Source organism: Pristiophorus japonicus, chromosome 14 (genome assembly GCF_044704955.1).
Source record: "Pristiophorus japonicus isolate sPriJap1 chromosome 14, sPriJap1.hap1, whole genome shotgun sequence".
Classification (NCBI taxonomy): Eukaryota; Metazoa; Chordata; class Chondrichthyes; family Pristiophoridae; genus Pristiophorus; species Pristiophorus japonicus.
This window is the reverse complement of record NC_091990.1, coordinates 3,944,725-3,965,122: the sequence shown is the minus strand read 5'-3', so window position 1 is coordinate 3,965,122 and position 20,398 is coordinate 3,944,725. Positions and strand designations below refer to the sequence as shown.

The window sequence follows — 20,398 nt, the reverse complement described above, 5'->3', positions numbered from 1 at the left end:
GGTTGTAGTGCTGTCTGTCTCCTGTTTGTTTCCATTCATTCCAATCACGTGAGCTACATCGTATTCTGTCGATGTGACAGCGGTGTATGAACCATTTATCGAAAAAAAATGTAAAAGCACAATTACTCAGGACCTCGGCCTCCTTCAAGTGACTACATCTCAGAATACTCTGAGCAAAACCAGTGTTACAAAAAGGGTGGTTCTCAAAACGTGATCCCACAAGGTGGCTGGACTCCCACCAGACTTGCTCCCAGATAGTTTCTACATTGCTTGGGCAAGTGGAGTGTCAAGGAGGGCTGGCCGGCAGGCCACTCGCTAAAGCCTGGGAGTGACCTTCGACCCCATCGTGTCGCCCAGTCTCCACTGGGCTTCTCTCTTTGGATTCAAGGCTGGAAATGGATGGGCCAGAGCGGTGGGGACATGTCAGACAGAAAGGTGTGCGAAAATCTCTCGTGGAAGGCTAGGTTGTTGTAAAAACTTCATCAAATGCTCCTCTTTGTAATTGGAGTGAGACCCTTTCAGGTGCCCCTCCCCACCACCAACGGCTTTCAATAAATCTAGTGTTAGACACACTTCATGCCTTATTTTTTTGTCTGATACCCCGACTTAAACTGCCAAGTAACTTTTATATATTGGGGCTGGGGTAAAGATGGTAACTAAATGCCTGGTTAAGTGAAATCGCAAACACCAAGAAGTCCATTCGGCTCTGTGATGACTCTACAAACTAAGATTACGAGAAGCCAAACATTAACCAGCTTTGTTTATTCCTAAAGGAGTAGCTGCAGCCCACTGAAGGTTCTGCCTGCCAAACGTCCATGGTGGAACATGGCTCTCCCCACCCTCCCACAGCACTCTCTCACTCACCATTTGTCCTTCGTTGTATTAACAGCAGTGTGAATCGATCAGTGCATTATTCCTCTATAACAAGAGCCTGCATCACTGGCCTTGACCAACACCTCATTTTGCTGCGATTTGATTTTAAACGAGTGCGAGAAGCCACAGCGAGAGGACGAGAGTGGAAAGTCGCTGGTACTGATCCCCCCCCCCCCCGCCCCCACGGCCCCCCCCCCCCCAGCTTGAAATTAAACTGCCTGCTTTTATACTTATCATGGAAACAAACTCGATATACTTTTGAAATAAAGCTGAATGGAAATATTTTACTGCTTCTAGCTGTGTGAATTGTGCCGTTTAGTTTTAATGAGCCACTTATTTTTAATCAAACTTACCAAATATCCCGACACGAGCTGTCTTTACAAAAAGCAAAATACGGATGCTGGAATCTGAAATAAGGGAAAATGCTGGAAACACTCAGCAGGTCGGGCAGCATCTGTGGAGAGAGAAAGAGAGTTAACGTTTCGGGTCAATGACCCTTCAGAACTGGAACATTTTGGAGATGTAACGGGTTTTTAAGCAAGTGTCGGGGGCGGGCAGGAAAGAACACAAGGGAAGGCCTGTGATAGGGTGGAAGACAGGAGAGATTCGAGAGACAACAGGGACCGATGGGCTGACGAGATGGTAATGGCCAGAGTTAGAAAAGGGTGAGACTGGATTGGGTGTGAATGGCGGAATAATTACCAGTTGCCATGGGAAACCGAGAAAAAATACATATGGGGAGGGGAATTGATTTTAAAAAGTGCCAAATATGGGCAGAGGTCACGGTATTAAATTGTTGAACTCGATGTTGAGTCCAGAAGGCTGTAAAGTGCCTCAACAAAAGATGAGGTGATATTCCTCGAGGTGACTCTAGTCTATTACTCTGCCGCTTGGAAAGCATGTTTTGTGCAGCTGTTGTCCATTTTCATTTAAGAACCTTTTTTTTTAAGTGGCCACGGGTATTTCTGGATGGGTTCTTGGGTTCAGTATCTAGATCACTTCAAATCAAGGTTCCTATATTTAACCTCGCACCTCCTGGGACGTTGCTCAGAAGTAGCCTGGGCTGGAGCGCACACGATGTTTAGGTGCTAACCCTGGCCGTGCCTCTTTCTACATCGCCAACAACTGGTCATAGAAATTTAACATAAGAAATAGGAGTCTGCCATTTGGCCCCTCGAGCCTGTTCCGCCATTTAATAAGACCATGGCTGATCTGATCATGGACTCTGCTCCACTTCCCCGCCCGTTCCCCATAAACCCTTTACTCCCTTATCGTTCAAAAATCTCTCCATCTTAAATATATTCGATGACCCAGCCTCCACAGCTCTCTGGGGTAGAGAATTCCACAGATTCACCACACGCAGAGAAGAAATTCCTCCTCATTTCTGTTTTAAATTTACGGCACAGGAGGAGGCCATTCGGCCCATCATGTTGCGCTGGCCAACAAAGAGCTACCCAGCCTAATCCCACTTTCCAGCTCTTGGTCCGTAGCCCTGTAGGTTACGGCACTTCAAGTGTACATCCAGGTACTTTTTAAATGTGGTGAGCGTTTCTGCCTGTACCACCCTTTCAGGCAGTGAGTTCCAGACCCCCACCACCCTCTGGGTGAAGAAATTCCCCTCAAATCTCCTCAAAATCTCCCCCCAATTACGTTAAATCTATGCCCCCTGGTTATTGATCCCTCCGCTAAGGGAAATCGGTCCTTCCTATCCACTCTATCCAGGCCCCTCATCATTTTATACACCTCAATTAAATGCCCTCTCTGTTCCAAAGAAAACATCCCCAGCCTCCCCAAGAGGTGATAATGCACAGAGGGTTTCTGCTTCAATCGGGTACAAAAGGGGTTGCTAACAAGTTCTAAAACCATTTGCACGTGACCATAAGTACACAACTTAAGTTATAAACACAAACCCGCTTGGAACCTGTGGGATAGAACAATTTATTGCGCTAACACTCAGTAGAGCTAACTCATACAATAATCGACATGGTTGTATCCTCAACTTCTAAAGCAAATCAGATGATCTTTGCCAAAGAAGTTCATGAAGCTGTAAACTGACCAGGTTGGGTTTTGTGTGGTTGCACATTCATTTCTGATCTGCCTCAAATGGCACTTGCAAACAATAAGATATTCATCATTCTGATTGGTGAGTGAGAAATTTGAACAGAATGTTTTACACTAGAATGAACTCTGTGTTTACTAATGCCATCTTACAGGGTAGATGCAGGGAGGATGTTTCCCCCGGGCTGGGGAGTCTAGAACCAGGGGTCACAGTCTCAGGATAAGGGGTTGGCCATTTAAGACAGATGAGGAGAAATTTTTTCACTCAGAGGGTGGTGAATCTTTGGAATTCTCTGCCCCAGAGGACTGTGGAGGCTCAGTCGTTGAGTATATTCAAGACAGAAGTCGATAGATTTTTGGATATTAAGGGAACTGAGGGATATGGGGATCGGGCAGGAAAGTGGAATTCAAATCCCTCCATGGCCCTCGCCCCTCCCTATCTCTGTAATCTCCAGCCCCACAACATCCCCCCGAGATGTCTGCGCTCCTCTAATTCTGCCCTCCTGAGCATCCCTGATTATAATCGCTCAACCATTGGTGACCGTGCCTTCAGCTGCCGGGGCCCCAAGCTCTGGAATTCCCTCGCTAAACCTCTTTGCCCCTTAAAACCTCCTTCTTTGACCAAGCTTTTGGTCACCTGGCCTATTTTCTCCTTAGGCGGCTCGGTGTCACATTTTGTCTGCTAACGCTCCTGTGCCGTGCCTCGGTAGCGAAGAAGGTGACTGGATTGGATGGCGGCATATCCCAGGTCGGTGATTGGAGCGTGGGCAGGTACAGCAGGAGCGGCGAGAGATTGTAGATGAATGTGATCGGGGCCCAGATGAGCGGGGGCCCAGAAGAGCCGAGGGCCCAGGGGCAGCACGGGCCCAGCCCACACTGCGATATGTGTGCGCACTGGGTCCGTGCAGCAGAGCAGGTCTCCAATCGTCCTGGTTAATCCTTGCCACTGGACCAAGACCGAGCTCTGTCAAGCCCGTGTGGTGGCTGGTGTGCAACGGTCACCCCACGTTAAAAAAATCCACGCACTGGCATCTTCCACCCTTCAACATGTAGTTCGGGATCGGGAATATTGAAACACCTGTGAACTTTTTGGCGTGGAAGCAAGTCATCCTCGCTTCGAGGGACTGCCTATGATGATGATGATGAAGCACCTTGGGATGTTTTACTACATTAAAGCCGCTATATCGGTCCCTCCACCACAACCACAATTCATATCCCTTCTTTATACACAGAGGTCTTTATGAAAACACTTTCTCTGTGTGGCAACATGCCTGGTTAACTATTCCAACGTTCTCCTGGCCAGCCTCCTGCTTTCCATTCTGTAAACTGGAGTTCATCCAAAACTCTGCTGCTCATATCCTCTCTCGAGACTTGACTATTCCAACGCACTCCTGGCTGGCCTCCCTACATAAACCCGAAGTGCTCCAAAAACTCAGCTGCCCCGTGTCCGAACTCGCATTGAGTCCCGCTCACCCATCACCCCTGTGTTCGCTGACCTCCATTGGCAACGCCTCAATTTTAAAATTCTCATCCTTGTGTTCAAGTACCTCCATGGCCTCGCCCCCTCCCTATCTCCGTGACCCCCTCCGAGATCTCCGCACTGCAACAATTTTGGCATCTTGAGCTTCTCCAATTTTAATCGCTCCACCATTGGCGGCCGTGCCTTCAGCTGCCTGGGCCCCAAGCTCTGGAATTCACTCCCTAAACCCTCTGCACCTCTCTACCTCTCTTTCCTCCTTTAAGTCACTCCTTAAAACCTATCTCTTTGGCAAAGCTCTTACTCATCTGTCCCTAATATTTCCTTATGTGGATCGGTGTCAAACTTTGTCTGGTAACGCTCCTGTGAAGCGCCTTGGGACATTTTACCATGAAAGGTGTTGCTTTTTATTGGTTTCACTGCCTGCTGTAGAACACACCTTGACTTAACCAGAATTTCATTTGTCCTCTCACCTGCTGCAGCATTGCTGGGATTACGGGCAGTAATTACATTGAGGTGCAATAAATGAACCACTTTGTACCAGGTACGGGTGCAAGGTGCGTTAAAGTGGGGAATCAGAGGTCAGTAAAGTCCCAATCACAGCACATATTGGACTCACAATCCCGATTACCAATAATGACAAAGTTGAATACAAATACTAAAATCCGTAGCACCACATTAATCCCCTTGAGGCCGATTGAGAATTTCAGGTCTGCGGCAGAGATTTATTAAACCGTCATTCCCGAGCTGCTTTGCTTTATGACTGTTTTCCCCCTGGTGACTCGAGTAAGATTTTCAGTTGGAATTGGCAGCTGTCCTCCGCTGGGCTGGCCCGTCGCTGTTAGATTACACAGCAGAGATTGGACATGGCGATCTTATCTGAATTCATGTTCTGCAGTTCTTGCTGTAGCTGCTGCAGTTCCACGATTGCTTGTTGCTGTTGCCGGACCTCTCCCTGCAAACGATGTTCCTCCTTAACTAAGCTGTCAATTGTATCCTGCAGTTTCCTGATTTCTGTTGTCCATTTCTTAGGAGAAAAACAAAAAAAACCTGTAACTTTACATAGTGTTAGATGAAAGACTTGCATTTATATAGCGCCTTTCACGACCACCGAATGTCTCAAAGCGCTTTACAGCCAATGATGTACTTTTGGAGTGTACTCACTGTTGTAATGTGGGAAACGCAGCAGCCAATTTGTGCACAGCAAGCTCCCACACACAGCCACGTGATAATGACCTGATCATCTGTTTTTTTGTTATGCTGATTGAGGGATAAATATTGGCCCCAGGACATCGGGGATAACTCCCACTGCTCTTCTTCGAAATAGTGCCATGGGATCTTTTACATCCACCTGAGAGAGCAGACGGGGCCTCGGTTTAACATCTCATCCAAAAGACGGCACCTCCGACAGTGCAGCACTCCCTCAGCACTGCACTGGGAGTGTCAGCCTAGATTTTTTTATGTGCTCGAGTTCCGGAGTGGGACTTGAACCACAACCTTCTGACTCAGAGGTAAGTGTGCTGCCCACTGAGCCACAATAGGAAGAGGCTCGAGTGGAGCACCAACGTCAACATGGACTGGTTGGGCCGAATGGCCTGTTTCTGTGCCGTATATTCCATGTTATAGATTGCTGAACAGTGAATATTTGCAGACTAATCAGAAAGGCATATGTTCATAATAGTTATAACTAGGGGATTTTAATAATCCAAAGGTATGCTGAAACAAGGAGAATGCTTTTCATGAAATATGGGGAGTTCTTGTTTTACAATGCTGTTTTCTCAGTCAAATAATGCTTCTCTAATAAAGAAGGCAGCATTCTTAATCTGGAATACAAACAGAAAACGCTGGAGACACTCAGCGGGTCGGGCAGCGTCTGTGGAGAGAGAAACCAGAGTTAACATTTCAGGTCAACGACCCTTCGTCAGAACTGGAAAAAGTTAGAGATGTAACAGGTTTTTAAGCAAGTGTCGGCGGGAGGGAAAGGGGGTGGGGAGGAAAGAACAAAAGGGAAGGTCTGTGATAGGGTGGGAGGCAGGAGAGATTAGAGGGACAAACGGGATGATGGTGCGAGGCAAAAGGAGACGGTAATGGGACAAGTGAAGAAACAAAAGATGAGTCTAGAGAGGGTGTAAATGGGAATGGCAGAATCAGCAACAGCTGCCCTGGGAAAAAGAGAAACAAACAGAAAAAAAGAAAAAACGGGCAGAGGTTATGATCTGAAATTGTTGAACTCGATGTTGAGTCCAGAAGGCTGTAAAATGCCTAATCGGAAGGTGAGGTGCTGTTCCTCGGTGTATGAATATGTTTGCCTCATTTCAGTCACGTGATATTTCAGTCACGTGATATTTCAGTGCGTTTGCTATATTGCAGCGATGGGGGAATTACTGTCACATGTAAGAGGCAGCAGCACCTCTGGAAACACCAGAAATGGCACTATAGGCATTGGGCCAATGCCATAAAAGTAATCTGGAGTTTTTCCTAACATGGCCATTGGTAATTTTCTAACCTTTCTATGTTTGAGCAAATCAGTAGTTAACCAAATCAGATAAAAGTAAGATGGAAACTTTGCATGTGTGTGCTCGATGAGTGATGTTTAGATTGCATGTGCGGGTCAAGAGTTTAAATTATACAATTTATCCAAATGCAATAGGTGAGTGGCACAATCTTTGCTCAGATATGTAATATATTTATTTATAGAAACACAGAAACATACAAAATAGGTGCAGGAGTAGGCCATTCGGCCCTTCGAGCCTGCACCGCCATTCAATGAGTTCATGGCTGAACATGCAACTTTAGTACCCCATTCCTGCTTTCTCGCCATACCCCTTGATCCCCCTAGTAGTAAGGACTACATCTAACTCCTTTTTGAATATATTTAGTGAATTGGCCTCAACAACTTTCTGTGGTAGAGAATTCCACAGGTTCACCACTCTCTGGGTGAAGAAGTTTCTCCTCATCTTGCTCCTAAATGGCTTACCCCTTATCCTTAGACTGTGATCCCTGGTTCTGGACTTCCCCAACATTGGGAACATTCTTTCTGCATCTAACCTGTCTAAACCTGTCAGAATTTTAAACGTTTCGATGAGATCCCCTCTCATTCTTCTGAACTCCAGTGAATACAAGCCCAGTTGATCCAGTCTTTCTTGATATGTCAGTCCCGCCATCCCGGGAATTAGTCTGGTGAACCTTCGCTGCACTCCCTCAACAGCAAGAATGTCCTTCCTCAAGTTAGGAGACCAAAATGTGCACAATACTCCAGGTGTGGCCTCACCAAGGCCCTGTAAAACTGTAGTAACACCTCCCTGCCCCTGTACTCAAATCCCCTCGCTATGAAGGCCAACATTCCATTTGCTTTCTTAACTGCCTGCTGTACCTGCATGCCAACCTTCAATGACTGATGTACCATGACACCCAGGTCTCGTTGCACCTCCCCTTTTCCTAATCTGTCACCATTCAGATAATAGTCTGTCTTTCTGTATTTCACTGTAAGCCACAGGGCTTACAGAGAATATACACAAAATGGAAAGCACATTCATTGAGCACGGATGCACATGTCTTGGAATTCACGATTACCATTGGAATCATTTTTAAAATCTGGAGTAATTATGAATAAATAATAATTCCAAGCACCATCTACAAGATGCACTGCAGCAACTCACCAAGGCTTCTTCGGCAGCACCTCCCAAACCCGCGACCTCTACCACCTAGAAGGACAAGGGCAGCAGGTGCATGGGAACACCACCACCTCCACGTTCCCCTCCCAGTCACACACCATCCTGACTTGGAAATATATCGGCCGTTCCTTCATCGTCGCTGGGTCACAATCCTGGAACTCCCTCCCTAACAGCACTGTGGGAGCACCTTCACCACACGGACTGCAGCGGTTCAAGAAGGCAGCTCACCACCACCTTCTCAAGGGCGATTAGGGATGGGCAATAAATGCCGGCCTTGCCAGCGATGCCCACATCCCAGAATGAATTCCATTGAATTAATTTTCAAAATCTGGAGTAATAATGAATGAATAATAATGACCAAATATTTAACTGGAGATAGTTGGAGAAGATAAATGTAACACCAAAAATGTATCTCTGTGATTGTGAGGAACAATCGCAGTACAGATATTGATCTCACTGCGATTGCATAACATTACAGTCAGCTGTGACTCAGTGGGCAGCACCCTCGCCTTTGAGTCAGAAGGTTGTGGGTTTGAGTCCCACTCTACGGGCTCGAGCACATAATCCAAGCTTATAGTTGCTGTGCTGAAGGAGCACTGTCTTACAGTTTCAAAAGGTGCAAGCTTTCTGGAAAATAACTTCTTGAAAGATTTCAACTTTGGTTAGAGATATCACAAAAACAAATGCTACACTCTTAACCAGCTGCTATTTATATAGAGGAATTAATGGTCACATTTCAAATAATAACCATTTCTTCTAAACTGTAGGCACAAATTAATTTACATTTAAAAGTGTATAGCTAGATTTCTGTCCTTTAAGAATTGTGTATGTTTCAATGAGGTCACCTCTCATTCTTCTAAACTCTTGGGAATATATTCTTAGTCTACTCAACCTAAATTCTAAGTTTAAAGGAGGATTAAGTATTTGTTTAAAAAAATACATTACATTGCGTTTATTAGTTACAAATAATAAATATTTCCTTAAAAGGCACATTTCATGCTAATTGTGATTTGAATGTTAATTAATACCTTGGCTTTTACTGGGGCAATGCCTTCAGGGGTGTTTTACAAGAATTACCGAGCTCCTCACCTCTGGCTTTAAGCTAAGCAGAAATTTATTTGGCATCATAAACCTTGTTTGGCCTCAACTGGAGTATTGTGTCCAATTCTGGGCACCACACTTTAGGAAGGATGTGAAGGCCTTAGAGAGGGCGCAGAAAAGATTTACGAGAATGGTTCCAGGGATGAGGGACTTCAGTGACGTGGATAGACTGGAGAAGCTGGGGTTGTCCTCCTTGGAGAGAAGGTTGAGAGATTTGATCGAGGTGTTCAAAATCATGAGGGGTCTAGATGACAACAATAAGAACTTGTATTTATATAGCGCCTTTAACAGAGTGAAGCCTCCCAAGGCACTTCACAGGAGTATTATGAGATTTAAAAATTTGACACCGAGCCGCATAAATAGAAATTAGGGCTAGTGACCAAAAGCTTGGTCAAAGAGGTAGGTTTTAAGGAGCGTCTTGAAGGAGGAAAGAGAGGTAGCGAGGTGGAGAGGTTTAGGGAGGGAGTTCCAGAGCTTGGGGCCCAGGCAACAGAAGGCACAGCTACCAATGGTGGAGTGATTATAATCAGGGATGCTCAGGTGGGCAGAATTAGAAGAGTGCAGACATCTCGGAGGGTTGTGGGGCTGGAGGAGATTACAGAGATAGGGAGGGGCGAGGGCCATGGAGGGATTTGTAAACCAGGATGAGAATTTTGAAATCGAGGTGTTGCTTAACCGGGAGCCAATGTAGGTCAGCGAGCACAGGGGGTGATGGGTGAGCGGGACTTGGTGCAAGTTAGGACACGGGGCAGCCGAGTTTTGGATCACCTCAAGTTTACATAGCCAGGAGTACGTTGGAATAGTCAAGATTCATGAATGAGGTCTTCAGCAGCGGATGAGCTGAGACAGGGGGTGGAGACGGGTGATGTTACGGAGGTAGAAATAGGCGGTTTTAGTTATGCTGTGGATATGTGGTTGAAAGCTGATTTCAGGGTCAAATATGACACCAAGGTTACGAACAGTCTGGTTCAGCCTCAGACAGAAGTTGGGGAGAGGGATGGAGTCGGTGGCTGGGGAACGGAGTTTGTGGTGGGGACCGAAAACAACAGAACTCACCATTATTATTAATGAGAATATTACATTGTGATTGGTGGCCCAGGACCACATGATCCCAGATTGCGCTTACTTTCCTGGGATGTGTGAGCCCATACGCTGGGCTGCGCATCTAGGCCTCGGACTGCAGGGATACGTTCCTCCGGGACCAATTTTCGGGCCATTAGATCGGCAAACCCTAATAGGTTGGCAGAGCGAGGGAGCAATGCTCTTTTAATGAATGATTGAAGCTTATGTGTTACCTGTCAGCACCATTCCTGAATATTCAATTGGAGAAAGTTTCTGCTCATCCAGAACTGGATGTCGGACAAGAGTAGATCGAGAGAAACTGTTCCCATTGGTGGAAGGGTGGAGAACCAGAGGACACAGATTTAAGGCGATTGGCAGAAGAACCAAAGGCGACATGAGGGGAAACGTTTTTACGCAGCGAGTGGTTAGGATCTGGAATGCGCTGCCTGAGAGGGTGGTGGAGGCAGACTCAATCGCAGCTTTCAAAAGGGAGTTGGATAAGTATCTGAAGGAAAAACATGTGCAGGACCATGGGGAAAGGGCGGGGGAGTGGGACTGGCTGAGGGGCTCTTGCAGAGAGCCGGCACGGGCTCGACGGGTCGAATGGCCTCCTTCTGTGCTGTAACCAGTCAAAGAAATAAATCATACTTGCTAACATTTAAATACAAAACAGGCCGCAATGGATATTTACTTCTGGTTGGCACCAACTATTCAAGGTGAGTTATGAATAGTAATTCAACCACATTTAACTTTATAACATTTCTCCCCACAACCTTCTGGCCCCTTGAGACTAGAGAATAGCTCCACATGTGCTAGTCGCCCCACAGTTTCTGACCCCAGTTACCATCCTTCACGTTCAGACCGTGATTGTATGACCGGCCTTTCAACCCGGCATCCATTCTCAACACAAACTTAACTGTTAGCAACTTAAGAATTAGGAGCAGGAGTCGGCCATTCGGCCCCTTGAGCCTGCTCCGCCATTCAATAAGATCGTGGCTGATCTTTGACCTCAATTCCACTTTCCCGCCCGATCCCCATATCCCTCAATTCCCTTAGAGTCCAAAAATCTATCGATCTCAGCCTTGAAGTTACTCAAAGACTGAATTCTTAGAACATTCTAAGGATTCACAGCCCTCCGAGTAAATAAACTTCTCCTTATCTCAGTCCTAAATGGCCAACTCTTTATCCTGAGACTGTGACCCCTGGTTCTAGACTCCCTGCATCTACCCTAACAGGCCCTCTGAGAATTGTACTGTTTCAATCAGATCACCTCTCATTCTTCTAAACTCTAGAGAGTTTAGTCTACTCAATCTAAACTCTAAATCTAAAGGAGGAATGAGTATTCATTTTTTTAAAGATATGGGCGGAACATTGCTGCCTTGTTGGGCACGTACGATGTGCGCACGCCCCATCAGGCCTGGCAAATTGCCGCTGCTTGGTGCGCGATCACGCGCTGAGAACCAACATTTGTGATCTGTCAGAATGTCTTTTGACAGGAGAAGGATATTCCTGGGTGGCGACTTGGGCCACCAAATGTCCTTCAAACTCTTACGTCCGGTAAAAACAGGCATGTAGCTTACTTTTACCAGCGTAAGAGTTTTAAAACATAGAAAAATTAACTTTCATCACTAATCTTTATATTAAAAACCCTGTTCATTAAGGTAAGTTTATTTATAACCCTATTAAAACATATCTTTAAAAATTTCTTAAAAAAATAAATTATTTTCTAAATTCAATTTCAATTGCGACCTTTGAAGACCTAAATTGTAACCTAAATTTGGGGGGTCGCATGATACGCGAGATACAAAATTTGCGGGTGTGAAGTGCTGGCCAAGATTAGGCTGTTAGGCTGTTAAGCAGACCGTATCCACGCTGAATCTCGGCAGGTATCTCCTGGGCTGGATTGCAGCCTCTATTGTCGCTTGTACTGTATCTTTGCTGTGGTCTAGAGATCGCCACCCACAACTCCCTCTGAAGTTTGCTGCATTATTAGAGGCTTTAACAATCAAATCTCCATCTATCTCAGCCCATGCTTCTTTTACCCGCAAACACAGTAGAGGCAAATCCGGAGCCTTCATATTCCCTCCCTTCGTAAGTGATTTCTCTCCTTCCATCATCCAGTCATTCCATTTCTTTCTTATATTGTCTTTAAATGGCTTATTAATGGATACGTCAAGTGGCTGAACGACGCTAGTCTATCCAGCTGGAATGATTGCTATATCGGTGTTCGATTCGCGAACAGCTTTCACAACAGAATCCACTCGATGTTTCATGATTCGGTTGTTAAGGTCTGTATTTGATCGTTGTTATGTGTTAGGGTACTTGTTACGTGTTGGGTACTTGTTAAACTTGTTTGAAAGCCTAGCCTAGTGGCATCTGGTATCTCAAAAAAGTGACTCGCATGATACATGAGATATATGATAAAATCATGTTTTGGGGACGAAAATTTAGGGGTCGCATGATACGCGAGATCGTAGGATACGCGAGTATATACGGTAATTTAAATATATGAGGTGTTTTTTTAATTTATTGCGCTGTGTTTCTGTGTTTCGGGGGGTATTCTCATTGATAGTAATGGGAGCACGTACAAAGGGAACTCACCATTATTATCAACATAAGAACATAAGAAATAGGAGCAGGAGTAGGCCATACGGCCCCTCGAGCCTGCTCCGCCATTTAATACGATCATGGCTGATCCGATCATGGACACAGGTCCACTTCCCTGCCCGCTCCCCATAACCCTTTACTCCCTTATCGGTTAAGAAACTTCCTATCTCTGTCTTAAATTTATTCAATGTCAATGAGAATATTGCATTGTGATTGGTGGTCCTGGGATGTGTGAGTCTATACGCTGGGCTGTGTATCCTCAGACTGCAGGTATACTTCCTCCGGGACCACCAATTACATCAGTCAACCCTAATAGGTGGGCAGAGTGAGGGGAATAATGCTCCTTGAATGAATGATTGAAGCTTGTGCGTTACCTGTCGACACCATTCCTGAATGGAACTTCCCGATAATGGGCCTTGGACACTGCCATCTCTGCGCATGTACACTTCACCCTGGTCAGTTTCATACAGGAGGATATCACCGACTTTCCTCGGCGGATGCACGGTGAGCCTCACAACCTTCAGGAACATCCCCGTGTCCCCGTCCTTGATGACTGGAAGGAAGGTGATGGAGTAGGCATTTGGGAAGAGCGGCGGCTTGAAGCCTTTCACAATTGAGTCTATCAGAAGTCTGATGCGATCTTCGTCCTTGTGATTGCAATCCACTCCGCACACAGTGCCATCATCATTCACACCCACAAACAGACTGCCCCCTTCGCTGTTCAGAAACGCGCAGACGTATTTCCGAACGTGGGTCTTCAGAGCCATATTCAGGTATTCTCCTCCTCCTCGCTTGAATTCCACGTTCCTCGTCTCGCTCCCCATCAGCGCGCCGTAAAACAAACGCTCCTGTCCAGAAATCTCCCCACCGGTTATGGCGCTGTCTGATTTTGTGCCGCTCAGAGGGGTCGTCAAATGGTCAATGACTTTGTTTGCCAGCAGGCTGGGTTTCCCTGTGGGGCTTCCCAACGCTTCTTGTGTTTGTTCCAGTCTCTTCTTGTCCTTTTGTGGTTGGCTCTGCGATTCCTGTTTCGATGTATCTGCAGAACTGCTCTGGGAAGGGTCAAAATGCACAAGTAAGTTGCAGGTCCATCATCCTTCCAAGCCGTGCAGTGTAAGTAACACAGCCATAAAGACCCAACACCCGTCACTGACCCACCAGCAGAGGTCCCCGGCCTCGCCCTCCCTCGGAGACAGCGGGCAGCGAGCGCTCGGCCCAATCCGCACGGGGCACGGACGCTGCGCCCACCTGCCCCACACGGGGAAGGTGAGGGACGGCCCGAAGTGCGACTGTGACCCTGAGTCCCAGACCCTGGAACACCTCACATCAACCGGCCCACTGAGATCTGTGGGTCCCAGACCCTGGAACACCTCACATCGACCGGCCCACTGAGATCTGTGGGTCTCAGACCCTGGAACTCCTCACATCGACCGGCCCACTGAGATCTGTGGGTCCCAGACCCTGGAACACCTCACATCAACCGGCCCACTGAGATCTGTGGGTCCCAGACCCTGGAACACCTCACATCGACCGGCCCACTGAGATTTGTGGGTCCCAGACCCCGGAACACCTCACATCGACCGGCCCACTGAGATTTGTGGGTCCCAGACCCCGGAACACCTCACATCGACCGGCCCACTGAGATTTGTGGGTCCCAGACCCTGGAACACCTCACATCGACCGGCCCACTGAGATCTGTGGGTCCCAGACCCTGGAACACCTCACATCGACCGGCCCACTGAGATTTGTGGGTCTCAGACCCTGGAACATCTCACATCGACCGGTTCACTGAGATCTGTGGGGGGACGCACCTCATTTCCCCACTTGGCATCTCAGGAGGCCCTTGAATGGGGAGCCAAACTACACATCCCATAATAAGCTTTTCCCGTCTTACAAAACAAAGAAGTAACCGTTTTAGATAACAACCCAAGCATGGGTTGATGGATGTTACAAAAACAATAACTTGTATTTATATAGCACGTCTAATTTAGTAAAACGTCCCAAGGTGCTTCACAGGAACGCTATCAAATAAAATTCGGCACTGAGCCACATAAGGAGTTATTAGCGCAGGTGACCCTTGGTCACAGAGATAGGTTTTAAGGAGCGTCTTAAAGGAGTAGAAAGAGGTAGAAAGGTGGAGAGGTTTAGGGAGGGAATTCCAGAGCTTGGGGTCTCGGCAATAAAAGGCTTGGCCATCAATGGTTGAACGATTATAATCTGGGGTGCTCAAGAGGGCAGAATTAAGGTGCGCAGACATCTCGGGAGTTGTGGGGCTGGAGGAGAAATATTAGAATATCCTTTAATGTTGCGCAAACACTGTTTAATGCAAATGCATGGCTGTAGACTTTCAGGGTAAATTTCATCCATAACTTGCTACCTGTGTAGAGCTAGGAACAAAATAAACGGAAATATAAGAAGCCTGATTATGTATTACTGTAATCCGGGCATGAGAGAAAATGGAATAGAACTGGGATTTGCTAATTGCAGACAACTATTGAGGTGGCACATGGGTTTAAAACTTCTTGATGACTTATAAAATAGTTTAATATTAGAGTGTGATTTCAGACCAAATCAGTTCAAACCAACGTAGTGTTTGGAAATGTCAATGGCTAGCCGCAGGCAGCAATGTGTCAGCTGTGGCTCAGTGGGCAGCACTTTTGCCTCTAAGTCAGAAGGTTGTGGGTTCAAGTCCCACTCCAGGGACTCGAGCACAAAGATCTAGGCTGGCACTCCCAGTGCCGTGCTGAGGGAGTGCTGCACTGTCGGAGGTGCCACCTCTCAGATGCGATGTTAAACTGAGGCCCTGTCTGCTCTCTCAGCTGGATGTAAAAGATCCAGGGGAGTTATCCCCAGTGTCCCGGGGCCAATATTTATCCCTCAGTCAACGTCACTAAAACAGATTATCTGGTCATTATCACATTGCTGTGTGTGGGAGCTTGCTGTGCGCAAATTGGCTGCTGCGTTTCCCACATTACAACAGTGACTGCACGGCAAAAGTACTTCATTGGCTGTAAAGCGCTTTGGGACGTCCTGAAGTTTTTAAAGGTGCTATATAAATGCAAGTCTGTCTTTGTACAACCTTGCACTAGTCTCACAAATACAGTGACTTTATTATTAAGCAGTTATTCTCTGGTCTGTCTGTTTGGCAGGGCCTGCTTAAACTATTTTAAAATATATACATGGATACCTTCTGTTCACCTCTTAGAGTCTCCGCACACCCCAACTATTTCTCACGGTGAGAGTGTGCCAATCTGCTGTGCCCTTTCTGCCAATCCTGGTATTGATTTGTCCTCTGGCAAGTGGGAGACAATGTTTGGGAAGTTCGTCTGCTAGTTTTGTCTCTCTTTCCAAGGGAAAGTCCTTGTTAAATCTCTACCTCTCTCATGTACATATGCAATGGGACCTTTCACGGCACAACAGAAATGAGATCCGTACAACAGGACTGTGCTGCCTGGACTCGTGCGAATAACCTCACGAGCAATATAGGAGATGCATTTGCCACATCGTGGCTTTATAAGCTTGAATTATTTACATTGCTGACAAGTAGAGCTTGTGAATTATTTAAAGCTCTCAGCAAAATGGAATGGACCTTGCCAATTGCACAACTACCGGAGAAAAGTGAGGCATGGATGGAGGCATAGGGTTGGAGATTTAAACTGCAGAATTATTAATGAACTCAGACAGCTTGTGCAAAGAAGTAGTGTGGACATGGAAATGACCAAATTAATGGCTGCTGAAGTGGGGATTAAAAGAATTGTTTTTAACGGGGGCGGAATCAAAAGAAAATGTAACTTATTAGGCAATAAACTAGGTGCCATGTTACAGAATTGATTAAACGATGATGTATTTGCAACTGCCTGGGTCTGATTGTAGGAAAACAAGTTGATGTTGAATGGTGTTTCATTAAAGTTGTGTCCATGATATTTATGCAACAACAACTTTTATTTATATAGCGCCTTTAACATAGTAAAATGTCCCACCTGCTTCACAGCAGTGTATTAAGACAAAACAGATAAATTTGACATCGAGCCACATAAGTAGAAATTAGCACAGGTGAACAAAAGCTTGGTCAAAGAGGTCGGTTTTAAGGAGCATCTTGAAGGAGGAAAGAGAGGCAGAGAGGTGGAGCGGTTTAGGGAGGGAGTTCCAGAGCTTGGGGCCCAGGCAACAGAAGGCACGGCCACCGATGGTGGAGCGATTATAATCAGGGATGCTCAAGAGGGCAGAATTAGAGGAGCACAGACATCTCGGGGGGGTTGTGGGTCTGGAGGAGATTACAGAGATAGGGAGGGGCAAGGGCCATGGAGGGATTTGTAAACAAGGAGGAGAATTTTATAATCGAGACGTTGCTTAACCGGGAGCCAATGTAGGTCAGTGAGCACAGGAATGATGGGTGAGCAGGACTTGGTGCGAGTTAGGACATGGAGCAGTAAGCACAGGGGGTGATGGGTGAGCAGGACTTGGTGCGCGTTAGGACATGGAGCAGTAAGCACAGGGGGTGATGGGTGAGCAGGACTTGGTGCGCGTTAGGACATGGAGCAGTAAGCACAGGGGGTGATGGGTGAGCAGGACTTGGTGCGCGTTAGGACATGGAGCAGTAAGCACAGGGGGTGATGGGTGAGCAGGACTCGGTGCGCGTTAGGACATGGAGCAGTGAGCACAGGGGGTGATGGGTGAGCGGGACTGGGTGCGAGTTAGGACATGGAGCAGTGAGCACAGGGGGTGATGGGTGAGCGGGACTGGGTGCGAGTTAGGACATGGAGCAGTGAGCACAAGGGGTGATGGGTGAGCAGGACTCGGTGCGAGTTAGGACATGGAGCAGTGAGCACAGGGGGTGATGGGTGAGCGGGACTGGGTGCGAGTTAGGACACGGGGCAGTGAGCACAGGGGGTGATGGGTGAGCAGGACTTGGTGCGCGTTAGGACACGAGCTGCCGAATTTTGGATCACCTCTAGTTTACGTCGGGTAGAATGTGAGAGGCCAACCAGGAGTGCGTTGGAATAGTCAAGTCTAGAAGTAACAAAGGCTTGGATGAGGGTTTCAGCAGCGGATGAGCTGAATAAGGGGTGGAGATGGGCGATGTTATGGAGGCAGAAATAGGCGGATATGTGGCCGTTACGTTCAAAACATTCAATTCAATTAGTCAAGCAGAACCGGCTCGTTACTAAACTGTGCTGGTTGTGACTAATTACCCCATGCCTTAGGAACATAGAAACATAGAAAATAGGTGCAGGAGTAGGCCATTTGGCTCTTCGAGCCTGCACCACAATTCAATATGATCATGGCTGATCATGCAACTTCAGTACCCCATTCCTGCTTTCTCTCCATACCCCTTGATCCCTTTAGCCGTAAGGGTCACATCTAACTCGCTTTTGAATATATCTAACGAACTGGCCTCAACAACTTTTTGTGGTAGAGAATTCCACAGGTTAACAACTCTCTGAATGAAGAAGTTTCTCCTCATCTCGGTCCTAAATGACTTACCCCTTATCCTTAGACTGTGACCCCTGGTTCTGGACTTCCCCAACATCGGGAACATTCTTCCTGCATCTAACCTGTCCAATCCCTTCAGAATTTTATATGTTTCTATGAGATCCCCTCTCATTCTTCTAAATTCCAGTGAATATAAGCCTAGTCAATCAAGTCTTTCCTCATATGTCAGTCCTGCCATCCCGGGAATCAGTCTGGTGAACCTTCGCTGCACTCCCTCAATAGCAACAATGTCCTTCCTCAGATTAGGAGACCAAAACTGTACACAATATTCCAGGTGTGGCCTCACCAAGGCCCTGTACAACTGTAGTAAGACCTCCCTGCTCCTATACTCAAATCCTCTCACTATGAAGGCCAACATAGCGAACAGGAGGAGGCCATTCAACCCTTTCATTCCGTTCCACCATTCAAAGAGATCATGGCTGATTTGTATCCTAACTCCTTCCGCCCGCCTTGGCTCATTATCCCTTAATAGCCTGGGCTAGCAAAAATCTATCAATCTCAGATTTAAAATGATGAATTATGGCAGCAGCTACTGCTTTTTGTGAAAGAGCATCACCCTTCTAGCATCCTTTGAGTGAGGAAATGTTTCTTCCCTTCGCTCCTGGACTAATTTCATCCTGTATTACAGTCTCTGGAAACTAGATTTTCCCAATTGGAGTTATGTACATGTGGCCATTGACAAAATAAACAGTAACGGAGAAAAGTTAAACGTGGATGGTGGCATGGGATTGGAGAACTGCAAAATTATTACTGAACTCAAACAGCTTGTGCGAAGAAGTAGTGTGGACATGGAAATGACCAAAACAACTCACAGCTGAAGTGGGGACTGAGAAATAGTTGTTTTTAACTGGGGTGGAATCATTAGAAAATTTAATTTATTCGGCACCAATAAACTGGTACAATATTCAGGGTCTAACAATATTAACCAGAAAACCAAGGCTTAAAATGTTACTCCCAACTGAGGGAAAACGGCCTGACTTATTATTTCCTGACTATACCTTCTCCTGTTCCTCAGACAGGGTTGTAAACTCTTGCCACCCGCTGGACCTTTGCCATCAATTCCCATTCCAAATAGCGACGTTTCCACATTTCTGGTGTCTCTAAATGTACATTAGAAGAGTTGAAGGAACATGAATGCAACTGAGACCATGAAATTCACCTTACCTTGTCGAAGGTATATTCTGAGAAGTCGCGGACATCCTTGGCGACCTTTAACATTTTGCCTTTAACCACCAATCCCTTCAAGTCGTTGTGATCCAAAATGTCGGGTTCTTGAAGTTGTTTCAAGATGTTTTGAATGTCACTCTCTGTCTTCAGGCGGATGAATGCGTGGGCCCGTTTGTGCTTCTTGAAGATCTCTATGTCATGTCTCTGCAAGACAATGTCGACAGCAGCAAGCAAATCTTTCAGCATGTAGCTCAGCAGTTCTTTGGAGTAATCCGGATTTAAGTTACCCACAAATAATGACAAACAAGGAGCCTGGGCATGGTCATCATCCATTGCTTTACCAACAAAGCATTTTGCGGATTTCGTTGAGGCTGGAGCAAACCCTTAGATGTTTGGCACTGTGTGTGATGTTTCCATTGTCCCACAAGATTTGACGGTCACAATTTCTTGCTGGGATTTCCCCTTAATCAAGGGCAGAAATTCTCTATCTGAAAGGGAAGTTGCACAATGCAGACAGCTCAGACACAACACCACAATCAGTAGTAACATTTCCATTCCCGAATCCTCTCAATGATGAAGGCCACCTACTCCCACCACCATAACACCACCCTCCTCCAGCCCTAGTTCAGCCCCTCCACTGCGGAAATCCTCGTTTATGCTGTTGAAGGTTGTGGGTTCAAATCCCACTCCAGGGACTTGAGTACAAAAATCCAGGCTGACACTCCATTGCAGTGCTGAAGGAGTGCTGCACTGTCGGAGGTGCCGTCTTTCGGATGAGACGTTAAACTGAGCCCCGTCTGCTCTCTCAGGTGGGTGTAAAATATCCCGCGGCACTATTTTGCAGGGGAGTTATCCCCCGTGTCTTGGGGCCAATATTTATCCCTCA

At 46.6% G+C, this 20,398-nt stretch overlaps 1 protein-coding gene across 1 annotated transcript; it reads right to left on the bottom strand.

The window, feature by feature from the left end:
* Positions 1–5,249: 5,249 nt before the first annotated feature.
* On the bottom strand, positions 5,250–19,845 carry LOC139279267 (schlafen-like protein 1). Its single transcript, XM_070898396.1, has 3 exons — positions 19,510–19,845; positions 13,227–13,904; positions 5,250–5,435 (listed from the first exon to the last, which is right to left on the bottom strand). Exons 1-3 carry the CDS (start codon positions 19,843–19,845, stop codon positions 5,250–5,252), a joined length of 1,200 nt encoding a protein of 399 aa, XP_070754497.1.
* Between the last annotated feature and the right edge of the window lie 553 nt (positions 19,846–20,398).